This window comes from Fukomys damarensis, unplaced genomic scaffold (assembly GCF_012274545.1).
Source record: "Fukomys damarensis isolate Sample0158 unplaced genomic scaffold, DMR_v1.0_HiC HiC_scaffold_9, whole genome shotgun sequence".
Lineage (NCBI taxonomy): Eukaryota > Metazoa > Chordata > Mammalia > Rodentia > Bathyergidae > Fukomys > Fukomys damarensis.
This window is the reverse complement of record NW_022900921.1, coordinates 34,753,566-34,769,246: the sequence shown is the minus strand read 5'-3', so window position 1 is coordinate 34,769,246 and position 15,681 is coordinate 34,753,566. Positions and strand designations below refer to the sequence as shown.

Below are 15,681 nucleotides of genomic sequence, written 5' to 3'. Positions count from 1 at the left end.
CATCAGGCAGCGAGCCAAAGAGAAACGAATAAATTTTGGCTCCCCTTCCAAAAGCAGCAGCAGTAGGGAAAGCGCTCCGTGGAGGAGCTGTGTGTCCTCCACTGCTGCTCAGCTCTGCCACTTTTGAGCAGCACTACATTTGGCAATTGACCTGTCTTCTCTGGCCCCAGTTTTCTCAGTAAAATAAAAATTGTTTCTGGAGCTGGAACAGATGTTTGAGTTCAGCAATATTATAAAAAGGTTTTTTTGGGGGGTGAGGGATCGAACTCTGGCCCTTGTTCTTGTGAGGCAGGTGCTGGAACCACTGAGCTAAATCTCTGGCCCTAAAAAGTTTAAAAAGAAGGCAGTGGCAAAAGGCTGGGGCATGTTTCTGGTAAACATGATTGAGACTGTTGGTGATTTCTGAAATAAGATAGTTTGCTACAGTATTTTCATAACTAGCAGCAAGTCCTAATGAATTGTTAAATTGGATCTGAAATATCCAAACCAAGTGCATTAAATGTGTTGGCTCAGGGGTGTGTGGTTGGCGGGGGGTAGACAGAAAAACTGTCATAGCAAGGAATTGACATGAATAAGATTGGCCTTCTCCCTCTAAAGGTTAGAGAGAGAAAGCCCACACTCATTTTTCTAATTTTTTTTTCTAGAAGTAATTTTGAATTCACCACTGTTTTTTTGCTCCTGGATGACGGTGGTTTCAGATCTAAAATGGAAATCTATTATACACAGTCAATATTTATTATTATCTTCCATTGAATGCTATCATCACTCTCCAAAATGTGTTGAAGTTAGGTCTGTGGCATTTCCTTTTCTACCGATATAGGTGCTTTTATTTCTCTGTTAATGGTTTGGAAGAGGAGGAGAGAAAGACCAGACACTTTATTAAGAGGCTGGAACTATTCTCATTTATGTGAACCTTGTATCTTAATGCAGATGCCACTGGACAGGTGGGTTTCATAGTCCCTGAAGACTGCACACAGGTGAGGCTTCAGCCAGAATCAGTGGGCCCAGGCAGTTTCCAGGCCCATTTAGGAGATTTCTGACACTGTTCTGTGTCCTATAGACAGCACCCTTCCCTTCATGCTGCAGTCCTTGAAACAGAGCTGTCCAGGTCAGCGAAAGACACTTGCTATTTGGATGCTCTTTGTTGCTTTAAATTTCCTCTGGTGCAAGAATAATCAGCAGTTTTGATCTCTGATAGACAGGTCTCCAGCTCTCAACAAGCTGGCTTCTCTGCACAAACACCTGCTTTCCCATCTCTCTCTGGGCAGAGGTTCCTCTCTCTCACTTGAGAGGTGTCCGATCTGTTTATCTCAGTAGCCCCCCGAAGCAGGCAGCCTGATTCTTACCCTTGACAACAGACACTGTTCTCTATGATGTATTGACTTTAAAACATCACTACCGAGGGAGCCTGCAAGCAGGCAAGTGGTGTCACTTAACACAGTGGTGTCATAAGATAATCAATTCCTCCTAAAACTGCTGTTGGGAAGCATTTGCATCTTTCTTTCACCTTAAGCCTGCAATCATGGGCCCATAAAGTAGAATGAGCCTTCACACACCTACATGTTTGGAAGCAACTCTGTACTCCTTTTATAGATTTTTATTACAGAAGCTATTTGGGACTTTCAGCCTCTCTGTCCACATAAGCATAGAAGTATCAACGTATACTAAGTTATTATCTTAAGTGCAGTTTCCATTTAGGCCAGCATTTCTCTCCCTCCCTTCCTCCCTCCCTCTTCCCTCTCTCTCCTCCCCTTCCTCTTACTCTAATGTCCTGGGAAGGACAAAATCTTTGGCGTCACAGAGACTTGGATTTGATTCCTGGCTTTCCCTTTTCACTACTGTGCTATACTTTTATTTTTTTGCCAAAGCATTATAAATATTTACTGTGTGCTGCTTAAACATGTTATTTAACCTCCCTGACCCTCACTTTCCCTCTGGGTACAGTGGAGATGGTAAGGCCTGTCTCTCTGGGTGGTTGTGATGTTCACATACCATGCCCATGTACTGTACACACAGAATGTGCTCAGTAGACCTCTACTTCTGTCTTGTCTCTTCTGTTTTCCACATTGTTATTTTCCTTTGCCCTAGTGTGATTGCCAGGATTTATTTTTCAAAATCCACTCCAATAGGAGTGTGATTCTTGAAACAGCCACTCTTGCCTCCCCAAAACCTACTCCAGAGATAGGAAGCTTAGTGACCTGGGGAAGGAGAGTCCACTTCAATAGGAGTGTGATTCTTGAAACAGCCACTCTTGCCTCCCCAAAACCTACTCCAGAGATAGGAAGCTTAGTGACCTGGAGGGAAGGAGAGGAAGGGTTTCTACGGAATCAAGTAGGACAACAGGAGCTAAATCTCTGTCCTGCATGAGAATTTGTTAAAGGAATCCAAGAAAAGTATTAAAAAGCAATTTTGAATATGTCAATCAAGAAATAAACATTCATTAAGGACTTAGTGCAATCGGGTTATCAGACACTAGAGCTGGGAAACTGAGCTCAAGAGCGTAAGCATCTTGTGAAAGGTCCCAGGGGTAAATGGGGAGAGAGCTTCTGTGATTCAGATCTAGGATGTCCCCAAAGTTTCCGAGGTGGGGCCTTCAGCAGGTGTTTGTATCACGAGGGTTAACTCACTAATGTATCTTTAGGTGTAGGGGTGTAATTGGAACAGGTAGGTAACTGGGGACATGACCAGCAGGGTCTCTCTCCCTCCCTGGCTCCTGTCTGATGTGAGCAGCTTCCCTCTGCCAGTCCCTTCCACCTCGCCATTTCTTCCTTGGAGCCAGTCAACTGTGGACTGAATATTCTTAAAAAAAAATCATGAGCCAAAGTGAGCCTCCTCTTCTTAAACTGTGGATGTTGGGTACTGTGTCTCAGTGACAGGGGAGTGATTGAGCCACCCTTGCTTGACCCTCTACCCTTTCTGCCCTTCCAGATCATTAGCAACAGTTTGATTTTATGCAGGAGCTTTATAATTGATTTCCGGTCAAAATTTCAGAGATTCACACTGAAAGGAAAAGATGATGAGGTCAGAGAGCCAGAAGAATAAAAATGAAAATGTTTTTAGTGTAAAATCTAGTTAAATTCTGAATCTGATGAAATGGTGACAACAGCACCCTCTCTAGCAGTTGGAACTTTCTGAGACCTCTGGCCCTGCAGTTAAGGAGAGGCAGTGGTATGCTGGGGCATCTTTGTCCCAGTGGGGTGAGCCGTGCATAGCTCCCATGCTGTGGTTGTTGCATCCCACAGTTGTTATGCCAAAGAGTTTGTTTTGCCTCCTGTGCACCTCACAACAGTATCACACATAGATCCCCAACCTTCCTAGTTTCCAAACACATGCTGTTTTTGAGCAATGAGGAGAGAGCAGAGAAAACAATGAGCCCTGGTCCCAATTCATTTTGGGATAAACACTTGTGCTGATGCATGGATTTTTTCTGCCTCATGTTGGTCATAATCTTCTAGGTGGCCTGACACAACCAGAGCCCGAGTCATTACCCTGTTGATACAGGGTGAAGAGGGAAGGTGTGGAGGCTCCCATGACCCTCTCACCTCCAGATGGTGTTGCTGGCTGTGGAAGTGTTTGAAAGTGGAGAGGCAAGACTCGGGGTCATGCCCTGATGGTCACTCTCGTGCACACACACCCTTCCTCAATGCGGGAAGAATGGTCTCCAATGGTGCAATCGCAGTCTGGACAAGTTTCATAGACCATTATACCTCATGTCCTTTCATTTTACAGGCACAAGAACAGGAAGCAAGCAAGGTTGACTGGGCTAGGGTCACATATCATGCCTTTCATTTTCTTAATGATAGTGTGAATTACTGATTATGTTTAAAACTTCCTATGATGTGTTTGAGAAAATGTGCTTTTTAAAAGAATTACTGAAAGATGGTCGTAAATAACTTTGCTCATGAAAAAAAAAGAGACTGCCACAATCATCATTTCCTCCTTATTTTAAGGCCACTGTTGATGCTTCAAGTTATATTATTTTTTTCACATTATTACCACTTATTAAAATATTCACTAGCTGCCAATGGTCTAGAAGGTGCTGCTGTATCCAATTTTAGTTGTATTCATACAGCCAGGTGCACAGTATGCGTATTGCTGCATCACTTCGCCACAGCTGGAGATGTAGACAGGACATGCAGTAGCCCAACTGGGTCTTTTTAAAAAGCAGCTTCCATTTAGTTTGGTGGTTATGTGTTGGATCTTACAGGGTCCATTTACTAACGTTAACACACAGCAACGCACAGGCGGAGAATCTCATGCCACAGCAGTGATATCCTTAACTTGGGTGGCATGGAGCTTGCCTTCAGAGAAAGCCTTCAGGGGTAAGGCAGGGGAGGGTGATGAGTGAAGAAGCCTTCCTAAGAAAATGGGAAGTGTTGGGGGATTTTTCCAATTGGAGAGGACCAGTCCCTCCACTTTGAGCAGCCAGCCGTCAGCCCAAGAGTGTTGATATGTGGAGTCACAGGCCAGTCAAGCCGGAGCCGTGATTTATTTGTTTATTTATCTATTTTTTGAGAAGACAGAAATTAGAGTTGTATCCTAATCTATTTTTTTCTATATGTTGTTAGTTTAGTTTTTTCTATGAGACTACTTTGGATAAGTACTGTACTACCAGTTTGTGAACCCACTCTAATTTTTCAGGGCGTCGTTGGGCGGAAGGAAGATTTGACCTAGAGGAGCTTTGGCTGAGTTGGCTTCTCGTGGCTTCTCAGTCCTCCGGGCTTCATGAAATGAACCTGATTGATTAGAACTCAGATGTGGCAATTGCTGTCCTTCTCTGGATTCATAGTCCTCTCCAGTTCCATCAGCATCCCCTTTGCTTCACACTCTGCAAGCACAGCTATCTAGATGAAGCCACGGGAAGTGTGTGTGTGTGTGTGTGTGTGTGTGTGTGTGTGTGTGTGTAAAAGCTCCCATGACTGAAAACATATCACTTTAAAACACAATTGTCAGGATGAATTCCTCCACAAGATTTTCAGACAGACCTGTTAGCCCCTTTAGTTTGTTCTTCAGTCCGGAAAATCCGAAGGCCAGTTTCCTGGCCGGTTAGCATTTCGAGTGGTTCATTTGGCTCATGGCTGCCCGTAGTCATAACACCATTTGTGCATCACACTTTTAATTATTCAATTTATTTATTTTTTTTTCCTTCCGGTACCAGGGATCAAACTCGGGACCTTGCACTTGAGAGGGAGGCTCAGAGCCAGTGAGCTAAATCCCCAGCCCTGTTCAATTTGGTCCTAAAAACTGTCAAGAAAAATTACATTAAAAAAGAATTTTGTCTGAGTTCAGAGTGTGTAGAAAGTCAACACAAATTAATTCTACATGAACTGAAATAGACCTAATAAATTCACAAATCAGATGTCTATTAAAATTAAGAATGTTCTTCATTTGGAGCAGAGTAAGTTTATAACTTTATAGTAATGGTGCATTTTACAAAGGCAAGTTCTTTGCCGGCTAAGAATAGTGACAGGCTGAGACAGTTAGATGGAAAAATTCAAATATAATAAGCTTACTTTTGAAGTAAATGTTTTTATTTAGAATTCTCCAATCGATGGTTATCTCGTCTCATTTTCTGGGTAGTTACTGAAGCTTGTGTGCTGGTTGGCCTAAGTAAGTCACAGGTAAGGAAACTGATAAAGGTTTGCAGAGAGGGTAGCACTTCTAAAGTTTGAAAAGTTGCTTAAACAGAGTCTTAATTTGCAGCAACACAGCTAACTCCAGACTTTAAATCTCGGTGGAAAATTTTAGCTTTCCCCCCCTGGGCTAGTTCAAGTCTGTTGCTGTGGTGTTAGGTGGGAGACGCAGGCCGTGTTCTGCGAGATGGGAAATGACAATCTAATTGAACTGGGATTCCTCCACAAAACAATCATTTCAACAAAAATTTATACACACGGCTGAGGGCCCAAAGTTGAGTAGGAAGGGAATAATACATCAAAACTTCAGCTTTACAGAATACTTAAGTATTTTTGTGGACGGCCAAGATTAACCAGTTCTGCCAGAAGACTTTCACCCATATAATGTACATGGTAACTACCTGATGATGTGATGATAAAAGAACACATAAAACAGCTATTTTTCCTGGCAGAGAGCCCTCTTGTAAACCTGGAGATGTTTAAATGACATATCTTAGCTACAATCCTGCCTATATATATGGAAGAACTAAAAGACTCCATTGAATTGTGTAATAGATTTCTTCTAAATGCATTGCTCTTCCTGCTGGCTTTGTGGGTTGAGAATTGTGCATTTAACACATAAAATCCACAGAAAGAATTAAAATTGGGGGAATAGGATAGCGTAGCAGGGATCTATCTTGTTAATTTGGACAGCACCTGTGCAGTCATCTGTGTTATTGTGGAAGGGTGCTCATTTGCCATAAGACAAATTAATCTTCAGAAGTATCCCTTACATGTATTTCCCAAGACATCTGAAGCAACGAGTATCAACCTTTCCCATTTCCTTTTTTCCGTCACGTGCTGCAGATGCTAAGGCAATATGCTTCTGTGCAATGCTGCGATCCTGCTCTTGAGCCCTTGAGAAGTGTTGCAGATTCCTCCCCTTCTCCATATGCTTCCTCACCTAAAATGTAACAGCTGAGGGTGTCTTGTTTATGTTTTTCTTACTCTTGCTATTGCTCTCTCCCCTTTGATGTTATACTGAACAGGAGCAGTGAGAAACAAAGGGGACCCTGCGGAAGCGTCTTTCCTTTTTGTTCAGATTCTCTAGACTAGAAAGAATTGGCCAGTGGAAGAATAAATAGACTTGCTTTTAACTCACCTATAAAAATACATGTTTGTGTCTCTCAGTAATGGACCGCCCTCGTCAACAAGGAATCATTTTTAATTTTAATCTGTACATCAGAGATGCAGATACGGAATTCTTTAGCCTTTTCTCTCAACCTCTCTTCCTCTTTGATTTTCAAGATAAAACAAATTAATTAATAGGCACTTTTCAGTTGAAGAAATGATTAAGACCCAGCTGTGTCTGTGAAATTATAAGTTACAACACAACACTTGGGACTTATTAATGCTTTTTTTGGCATGAAGAAAAGAGACATAGATGTGTAATATTAAATGATGCACCAGAAAGCATAAAGTAGCAGTTTGTTTGCCAAATTAATTTCCAAAGACATCTAGGTTACTAACTTTGACATTTCTACACACAACTCTTAAATGATTGATGGACTTCTATAAAATACCTTTGTTCAGAAAAGACAACCTTTGGCTGTCTACTTTAAAGAGCACTAGCCTGGAAGGAAGAAAACATATACCCCATTTTATTTCATTTTTTTTTTAATTGGTTATTTGAGACAGGGTCTCACTATGTAGTTGAGACTGGCCTGGAACTCACTATGTAGCCCAGGCTGGTCTTGAACTCACTGTGATCCTCCTGCCTCAGCCTCCCCTGCTGGGATTACAGGTATGTGCCACCACACCTGGCAACATACCCCATTTTACATTCACTTCCCATGTAGATCAACATTGAAAGATGCCTGAGAAGTATGTGATGTTTACTGTATTACATGTCTTATTTCACTGTATCCAGTAGCTCCACATGGTATTTTTATTTCTAAGATTTAGGAAAAATTTTCTACACAGAAAGAGCATCATTAAGAAAATTCAGATGTGGTATGGGGATTTAGCTCAATGGTTCTGCCACCTGCTTCGAAAGTGTAAAGTCCCAAGTTCGATCCCTTGCACCAAAAGAGAAAAAAAAAAAAAAAGAAAGAAAAGAAAAGAAAATACAGATGTGGAGAACCATACATCTGGCATTTTATTTACTACTCTTCCAGTGTAGGGTAATATTTCTGACTAAAATATATAGATAGGATATTTTAAAATCTGAAAACCGGACATGATGGTGCATGCCTGTAATCCCAACATTCAGGAGGCTGAGGCAGGAGGATTGCTGCGGGTTCGAGTCCAGCCTGGGCTACATAGTGAGTTCCAGGTCAGTCTCAACTACGTAGTGAGACCCTGTCTCAACAACCAAAAAAAAAAGAAGAAGAAAAGAAAAATCTGCAATACTCCTTCAGGATGTGGTTTCAGATTCTCAAAGTATTCTTCACAATATCTGAAAGCATCTAATTGTTGCTTCTTAAACATAGATTGTGTGATTTCTGTTTATGTCTAGGCTCACTGTAGAATTACATAAACTGGGATGAAAAAATCACAGTGAAGGGATTCAGTGTGTAATAAAAATGAGCAAATGGTACTGTGTGTGTTTCAGCACACACAAGGGGGCAAGTGTGTAGTGTCTAGAAAATACTGTTTAAGTCAGCATGACAATCTGTTTTTATGAGAAAAATCTAGAAATCTAAATTATTATCAGCGATTTCCTAATTTTTCAATATCTGAAACTACTTCAAATTTCTCAGACCCTTGGCTAGCCAAGGAAAACATGTTTGGGACACGGCACCTTTTGATTTCTAATAAGGGCCAAAGGATGGCTCAAAGGAACAGAGGCTTTGTGTCCTGTATTTGGGAGAAGCTCTGCAAAAGTTCTCAGATGAAGGGGAAAGCAGGTACAGTGACAAGCTCCTTATGTAAGACACAGTGATTAGTGAATTCACAATGGGCAAGTTGAAAACCAGAAGACTTTGCCATGAATCATCTTCAAGATCATTTCATTTTATGAAATTGAATAAAGCTGACTTGCAAAACAAAAATATCCATCTTTGCTTTTTGGCAGGGTGAAGTAGAGAAATAAAGGCTCCCCGCTGAACTACTATGAGGTCAGAAGCCTTGCTGCTATATTTCACACTGCTGCATTTTGCTGGGGCTGGTTTCCCAGAAGATTCTGAGCCAATCAGTATTTCGCATGGCAACTGTAAGTACCACAAATTCACTCACTCTTTGCTTTTGCAGATATCTCAGCCTAGATCAAGGAAGCAAAACATAAAAATTTAAACAGAAAAGTAGATGTCATTTTAACCATGGCAAAGGTAAATAATTTGAGTCTAGCCAAATTGGTTTGAGGACTGTTATGTAACTCTGTCATTTTATTATGGGTACACAGAAATGTGCTTGAACATCCCTGATGATGTCTCAAGTTACTATAGAGAGGTCATGACTACACCTTAAAATTTGTTGTGTGGAGGAATACTACTACTACTTCAGTGTGGCCGGTATTACGCATTTCCATCTATAGTTAGTATATGGGCATCATTACTTGACATGAAAAGAAAATAACGACTGGATTAGAGTACTTTAGGAAAAAATAACTTTGAAATTTAGAAGTTGTATCATTGTCAGACTCTGATAAAAAGTGATTTTGAGCTTACAGAGGACCTATTTTAACTGTTTGTAACCTTTTTTGGTATCTGTTTTATTGCCAGGGTAGACAGTGCCATTGTTGAAAATTCAGTTATCTTCCCCAAAGAGGAAAGCTTTACGTGTGTGTTGGATGGAACACTCAATTTACTATTTTTTCCTGTTATCCCAAAAGCTATTTTATCTCCATAAATATGAAAACTAACATTTTCCATGTACCCATTTTCCCAGTAGTTATCCCAACACACTGAATGAACCATACAAAGGATGTCTATCATTAACATTGAATACTAATCAATACATCAGTGCGCAGCTTTCAGCTGAACTCTGTGAGTTGAAAAACAAGATAATTCCACGTGAAATTGAGGTGACAAGACTGATATATAAAGCACTTAGGGAACAAAAGTTCAAAGGGTATGATTAAGATCAAATTGGGTACTTCAAGACTATCAACTCCTGAAATGGGAGAGCCCCCCCACACTTAAGGTACAAATAAGCATCTGTGTATCTCTATCTGAAATAAGTTTTTTTCTTTTGGGTACCACAGTATGGAAAGGACACTAGCCCAAAAATATGATATATGAAAATCATACATCCGATTCGTACACATCCATGATAGTAGAGACATGAATTGTTTTAGGAATTTCCTTTATGAATTAGTAAATGAAACTTTAAAACAGTGGAAAGAAAAGCAAAAGCTAATCTTACACCATTTGCTTGGGAGTGAAATATTCCAAGCCCTCTAATGACACATTGTGTAATGCTCAGATACTATAGTGGTTTAAAGTGTAGAGAACTAAGTGTAAATCTGTGAATGGTTTTCTAGGCATTACTTACACACTCCTCCCTCTACCCAGAAAACACTACTTCCAAATGGGACTCGTTTTGGGGGAGGAAGGAGAAGGTTGCCGGTACTCTGGATATGTAGGTTTAAAGGCAGGGAGATGTGGAGGTGTAGGAATTTTTAAAGGTTGGATGTTATTACACATTGGCCACTCTCAGCCCAAGAGAACTGCAGGATCGGTGAAATGTGCTCATCAACTTTCCAAGTCAGGGGAAATTCCAGATCACCTGACTGGCTACACTCAGTTTGACCCAGTCCCGTCAAAGCCCACATATCTGTGATCTTAGCCAATTGTTTAACTCTGGAGTGAACTTCCCACAGTTCCTAGAATGCCATCCAGTCTAGCAGGGCCGCCGTTAATAGGAGATTATTCCAACTGGATGCCCGTGGAGACTGTATTTTTCTTCTGGCTCCTGGACGAAGGCTCTCGCCTCCAGACCACATTACTTTTGTGGTGATTGATGGGAAGGCTGCTTTGAAATAGTTCTGTCCCAAGACAAGATTTTTGGCAGCCTGCCCCCTCAAGCTTAGCACTCTACACAAGATGAAAAGAAATCTGGAAGAAAAGAGCATCTTCATGCAAAGGGTTCGCTACCAAGTGTAACCCCCAGAAATTGCGACACTTGGAAATCTGAAGTCCCAGCTTATTGTCATCTGAAACTGAAGTGTAACTTGATCTTCCTTAAAGAGTATGCTTCTGTCATAGTATTTCCTAAAATAACACTTGTTTGGAGATGAAAAGTGGTGACCGGATCTGAATTAAACATGGTTTTGTTTTGGGGCCTCCTCCTTTGTCACCCTGCCCTGAGAATTCTTGGCCTGATCTACTTTTCTCCCTCTTGCCCATCTCTTCCCTTTACAGATACAAAACAGTATCCAGTGTTTGTGGGCCACAAGCCAGGATGGAACACCACACAGAGGCACAGGCTGGATATCCAGATGATTATGATCATGAAGAGAACCCTCTACATTGCTGCTAGGTAAGCTGACTCTTCCTCACATTTCTTCAGACTATCTCAAACATTCAGAGTCCTACATTTGCAGTTTCGCATCATTTTTTAAGAACTTGAAGTTCCCTGTATTACTTAACAGCCTATTTTAGTTTGTCAAGCAATCATTCTTTCAGAATTTTCTGTGTTTGTTATTTAATTTTACATGGACTTACAGAGAAATAATTGCATGTTTTGGTGTTTAGACTCAAATAATCCACGAGTATCTTGAACATATATGCAAATATTTACCCAAACACCCACTGGCGTGCTCTGCTCCCTGACCCTTATTCGTTAAATCAAGTTGAATGTGTGAACATGTGTTACAGAGTGCATGTAGGTGTGTTTATATTAAACCTATTTTTGCACCAAATATATAGCATGTATCATTCCTCAAAAAGAATGGCAATGCACCCAAATAAAGCATAATACTGGATGTGTCAGAGCAATTTCTAATTTTATTATAGTAAAAAAAATTACTTATCCTTTTGGAAAAATTTCATTTAGACAGACTGATGCCTTAAGGCTAAATGGCACAGTGTAAATACTACTTAAGAAGAGATCACATGGGTTTGGGCTTTGTTTTAATGCTGGACCACAACTTCTGTAAGTGTCCTCTGCTGAATGAGGGGTTAGATTATCTTAATGGAGTCCACTAGGTTATCAATAATATATGATTCTCATATTTTGGGTGTGTGGCTTATTCAAAACAATTCCAAATGGCCAGCGACTGGGAGCCCTCTTCTGTGGTGTTCCATCTAGTATAGAGAGATGGATCATTCTCTCCAGGGAAGCCCACTATGAGCATAGGTAAAGATCAGGTAAATAAGAACAGTTGTGGGTTGTCTTAAAACACTCAGATATTCTGCAGTAACAAGCCCTGCAGCATAAAGTAAAAAGGCATAGGCATACATAAAGCATTCTGAGAACAATACACATTTGGGCGCAGAAAGCAGTGCCAAAACACTTAAATTTTTTTACTTCACAAATATAGCACACACTGGTATGTCCCTATAAGTTACGTATGTAGTTGGAGGTTCCTTTATAAACATCAATTTGTTCAATCCTGGAAATAGCCCTATGGGAAGGAGCTGCTACTTTCCCCCAATGTCCTGTGAAAGGAATCCAAGGACAGAGCAGGAAAAGAACTGAGCTCAAGGACAGAGGTCGGATTCGAACAAAGGAGGCCCTAAGCTGGGAGCCACACTGCCACTTCCTGTTCTGTGCTACCCACCAAGGGACAGAGCTGGACTATCTGTCCTGCCCTTCCTACAGCTGCCAGCCAGAAGCCCTCACCTTGAAGCACCCCTATTTCTGGGAGGACTCAGTACCTACCTCTCTGGCGTCCACCAGCTCCTCTTTTGGTTTCTGAAATATAGCAAGGCTAGATTACATGTGTATAGGATTAACAAAAGGCTGGTTAAGACAAGTAATTAAATATTGGATCTGTGAGAAGTAGTTTAATTCAGAAATCTCCCGTGCATTGTTCACTTTGCAGTTGAACCACCTTTATACCTTTATACTCCATAGCACAGGTGTGGGCTGTGGGCCCCGAGAACACAAATGTGGGAAACTAGGTGTTTCACAGACTTAAAAGTGGCTCATTAAAATTGAGACAGCATCATCTGAACTCCTCCCTGTCCCAAGGAAAAGGGGAAGAAAAGAAATACTTTCCTTTATTTTGTAACTGTGAAACAGACTCAGCTTTCCTTAAAAGTCATTTGTAACATTGACATGTTGGTTTTTATTCCACACTCAGCTGCTTCCCTTCAATACATTCAGAAAAATTCATACATAGGTCAGAGATTTAGCTCAGTGGTGCTGCCGCCTGCCTTGCAAGCACAATGTTCAGAATTTGATCCATGGTATGCCCCACCCACCCCAACCCCCCTAAAAGGAAAAATTCATACAGGATTTCAGTGGTTGCCATATGTGGGGCTGCTCCTTTTAATTTCCCAGTTCCTGTCATTGTTCTGAGGGACCTAAGTTCCTAAACAGCTACCAACACCACTTCAAGTTAAATCCCTCCCCTTGGGCTCAAGCCATGGCAACACAATTCAGTAGGAAGAGGAAGTCCTAGGATTAGTGTGATACCAAACAATTGGTGTCAGCAACATGGAGTCCCATCCAGAACCCTGGGGACTGAGTAAGGCTTGGTGGCAAGAACCCCTTTCAGTTCTTTTTTTTATTGTTATCCACTTTTGTAAATTCGTCTTTCTTTTTAATCTCTGAACTACTAATTAACATAAACAGGCCATGCCAAAAGGGGGCAATCTCAGAGCTTTCTGGGGAGTTGCCAGTGCATATTAATCAGTAGTTAATTTACAATTCATATATTCAGCTCCTATTGCAGTTTTGAGGGGCTAGTCATCTCCAACCTGAAACTAGTCACGGGCATTTCCATTCCAATAATGTGCCTGACCACTGCAGCACTATAAAGCCAAACAAGTAATAAACAAATGCAATAAAATGCCTTGAAATTACAGGGCAGAGTGATTCTGGCACCCTACTGAAGTTTGAAAAAGGTCCTGAAGAAGCTTTCCATCCAGCAGTTTACAAAACAGGTTCCTTATTCTCCCCTCCCTAACACACCACACACGCGCGCGTGCGCGCGCACACACACACACACACACCCACACAGAATTTTATAAGCTGAAAGCCCTTCCCCTTTTCACGTGAAAAGCTTAGTTTTATTTTTCTCTATTTCCTTTCCTTAAAAACTAGAAGCCAACATTTCCTAAGATCTGTATATATCCATACACTGTATTCATGTATATGCATATATATGAATCCTGCAAATAATTCCTTTTTTCTTCTTTTACCCCCACTCCTTCCTATTAAGTAATGCAGGGGTTGGAAAGTCTGCATGGGAGGCCTTGAGGTCCTGGTTGAAAGCTGAGGATAATTTTCCAGCCCCAGGACTTCCTGCATTTTAGAAAAAGTCAATGTTATTTCAAGGGAAAATGAGCTGTTTGGCTTTCCCTTACTAGCCCCCATCTCCTCCATTCAGTACAGTGCTTTTCTTCTCTGTCGTCTGAATTCCAGACAAAAACGCCCTTGTTCTCTGCTCACACAGAAGGGGAGGTTTAAATATAGCCCCACACCTGAGCTGCCGATTCTGTTTCTCTCCTTCGAAGGGGAGATTGGCAGCAAACTATAAAGATAGCTAAATTCTCAGCAAAACAGGAAGGTGAAGAGAAGCAAAAAGTGTAAACTTTAGCTCCAGAGCATTTTAGACTTTAATTGACCATCATCTTGTGAAGAGTGGCTTCTGGAGATAATTTCACCCTTATCATCTTCCATCTTGTCTATCAAATCATCAAAGCTACGGCTAAAAATGCATTTTTCTAAAGAGATGATGGTGATCAGCTTTGGGTTAGCTCCTTTGATGAACAGTGTGTTGTGTTGAATACCAAACACTGAGTCCATGGGTTTGCAGATGCTGAGAAGGCATGAGATCCATCTGTGCGCCAGTCTTCGGTCAGTTTAACCTTCACGCCCTCCACATGCACTCTCGGGGCGCTGGGATTGTAGTTGTAGAATTATAGAGGAGAGTGACTATGCAGCCTTCATGAAAGGAGAACTACAGAGGCAGAGGCCATGGTGGATCGGGATGTGCTGCATCTCTCGTCTAGCCTGGATGGCTTGTTTTTTAAAAAAACATGAGTATGGACTTTTATCCACTGAGTGAGATATAACTCATTCATTAGAAAATAAATGTTTTTGACTCCCGTGTTTGACCTTGTATTAATCTTTCTTTGTTTCTAGGGATCATATTTATACTGTTGATATAGACACATCCCACACAGAAGAAATTTACTGTAGCAAAGTAAGTTGTTTTAAAACCATCTTTCTAAAATGGAGGACCTTTGGCTAGTTTTTGAAGGGACTACATATATTAAATATATTGATCAGGATCATGTGGCTAAGCTAATAGTAATTTGTAAATGCCAATACCATTACACTTTTTGTAAACTCCTAATTTGGAGGTGCACAAGGGTTTAACATGTGTTCAGAAATAAGGACTTCCATTTTTTATGTACTAATGTATGCATATATATTTTGGAGACTTAGGTAATTTCTACAATCCTTCAATAAACATTGCCGAGTTTGTCCAGGAAAAAATATCATTGTTCATAAGTAATATTTTGTCCCGCTAATGTTTCTATGTCTTGTAGTATTAAATTTGATCACTAAGGCTAAGAAATTTTATAGTTATCAGTTTTAGACAAAGTCCAGCCTAGACTTCCTTCATCACTCCACGTGGCATTTTAGTTACTAAAACCTATGTCTTAGAAGACAGCTTTGGCTTGTTAATTTACATGAGGAGTACAACCTATGTCAAATCTGTGGCCACCTAAAGTGAATGTCCCTTTTATGTTTAAGGAAATAACTTCCACGATTTAATGATAAGGCCTTCTTGGGCCAGGGATTTAGCTCAGTGGTTCTGGCACCTGCCTCACAAGCACAAAGACCCAAGTTCGATCCCCGGTACTAAAACAATAAATAAAAATAAAGATAAAGCCTTCTTTACAAAAATTGATTGGGCAACTGAGGGGAAAGGACAAGAACATGAATT

General features: G+C 40.8%; 1 protein-coding gene across 3 annotated transcripts in view; it reads left to right on the top strand.

The window, feature by feature from the left end:
• Positions 1 to 15,681, top strand: part of Sema6a (semaphorin 6A) — a 136,808-nt gene that overhangs the window by 64,781 nt on the left and 56,346 nt on the right. For all 3 annotated transcript variants that reach the window (XM_010614152.3, XM_010614151.3, XM_010614149.3), the window contains exons 2-4: positions 8,689 to 8,826; positions 10,976 to 11,093; positions 14,871 to 14,931. In XM_010614152.3, coding sequence (XP_010612454.1) covers positions 8,727 to 8,826; positions 10,976 to 11,093; positions 14,871 to 14,931 — 279 coding nt within the window. In that variant the 5' untranslated portion in view covers positions 8,689 to 8,726. The remainder of the gene's footprint in view (positions 1 to 8,688; positions 8,827 to 10,975; positions 11,094 to 14,870; positions 14,932 to 15,681) is intronic.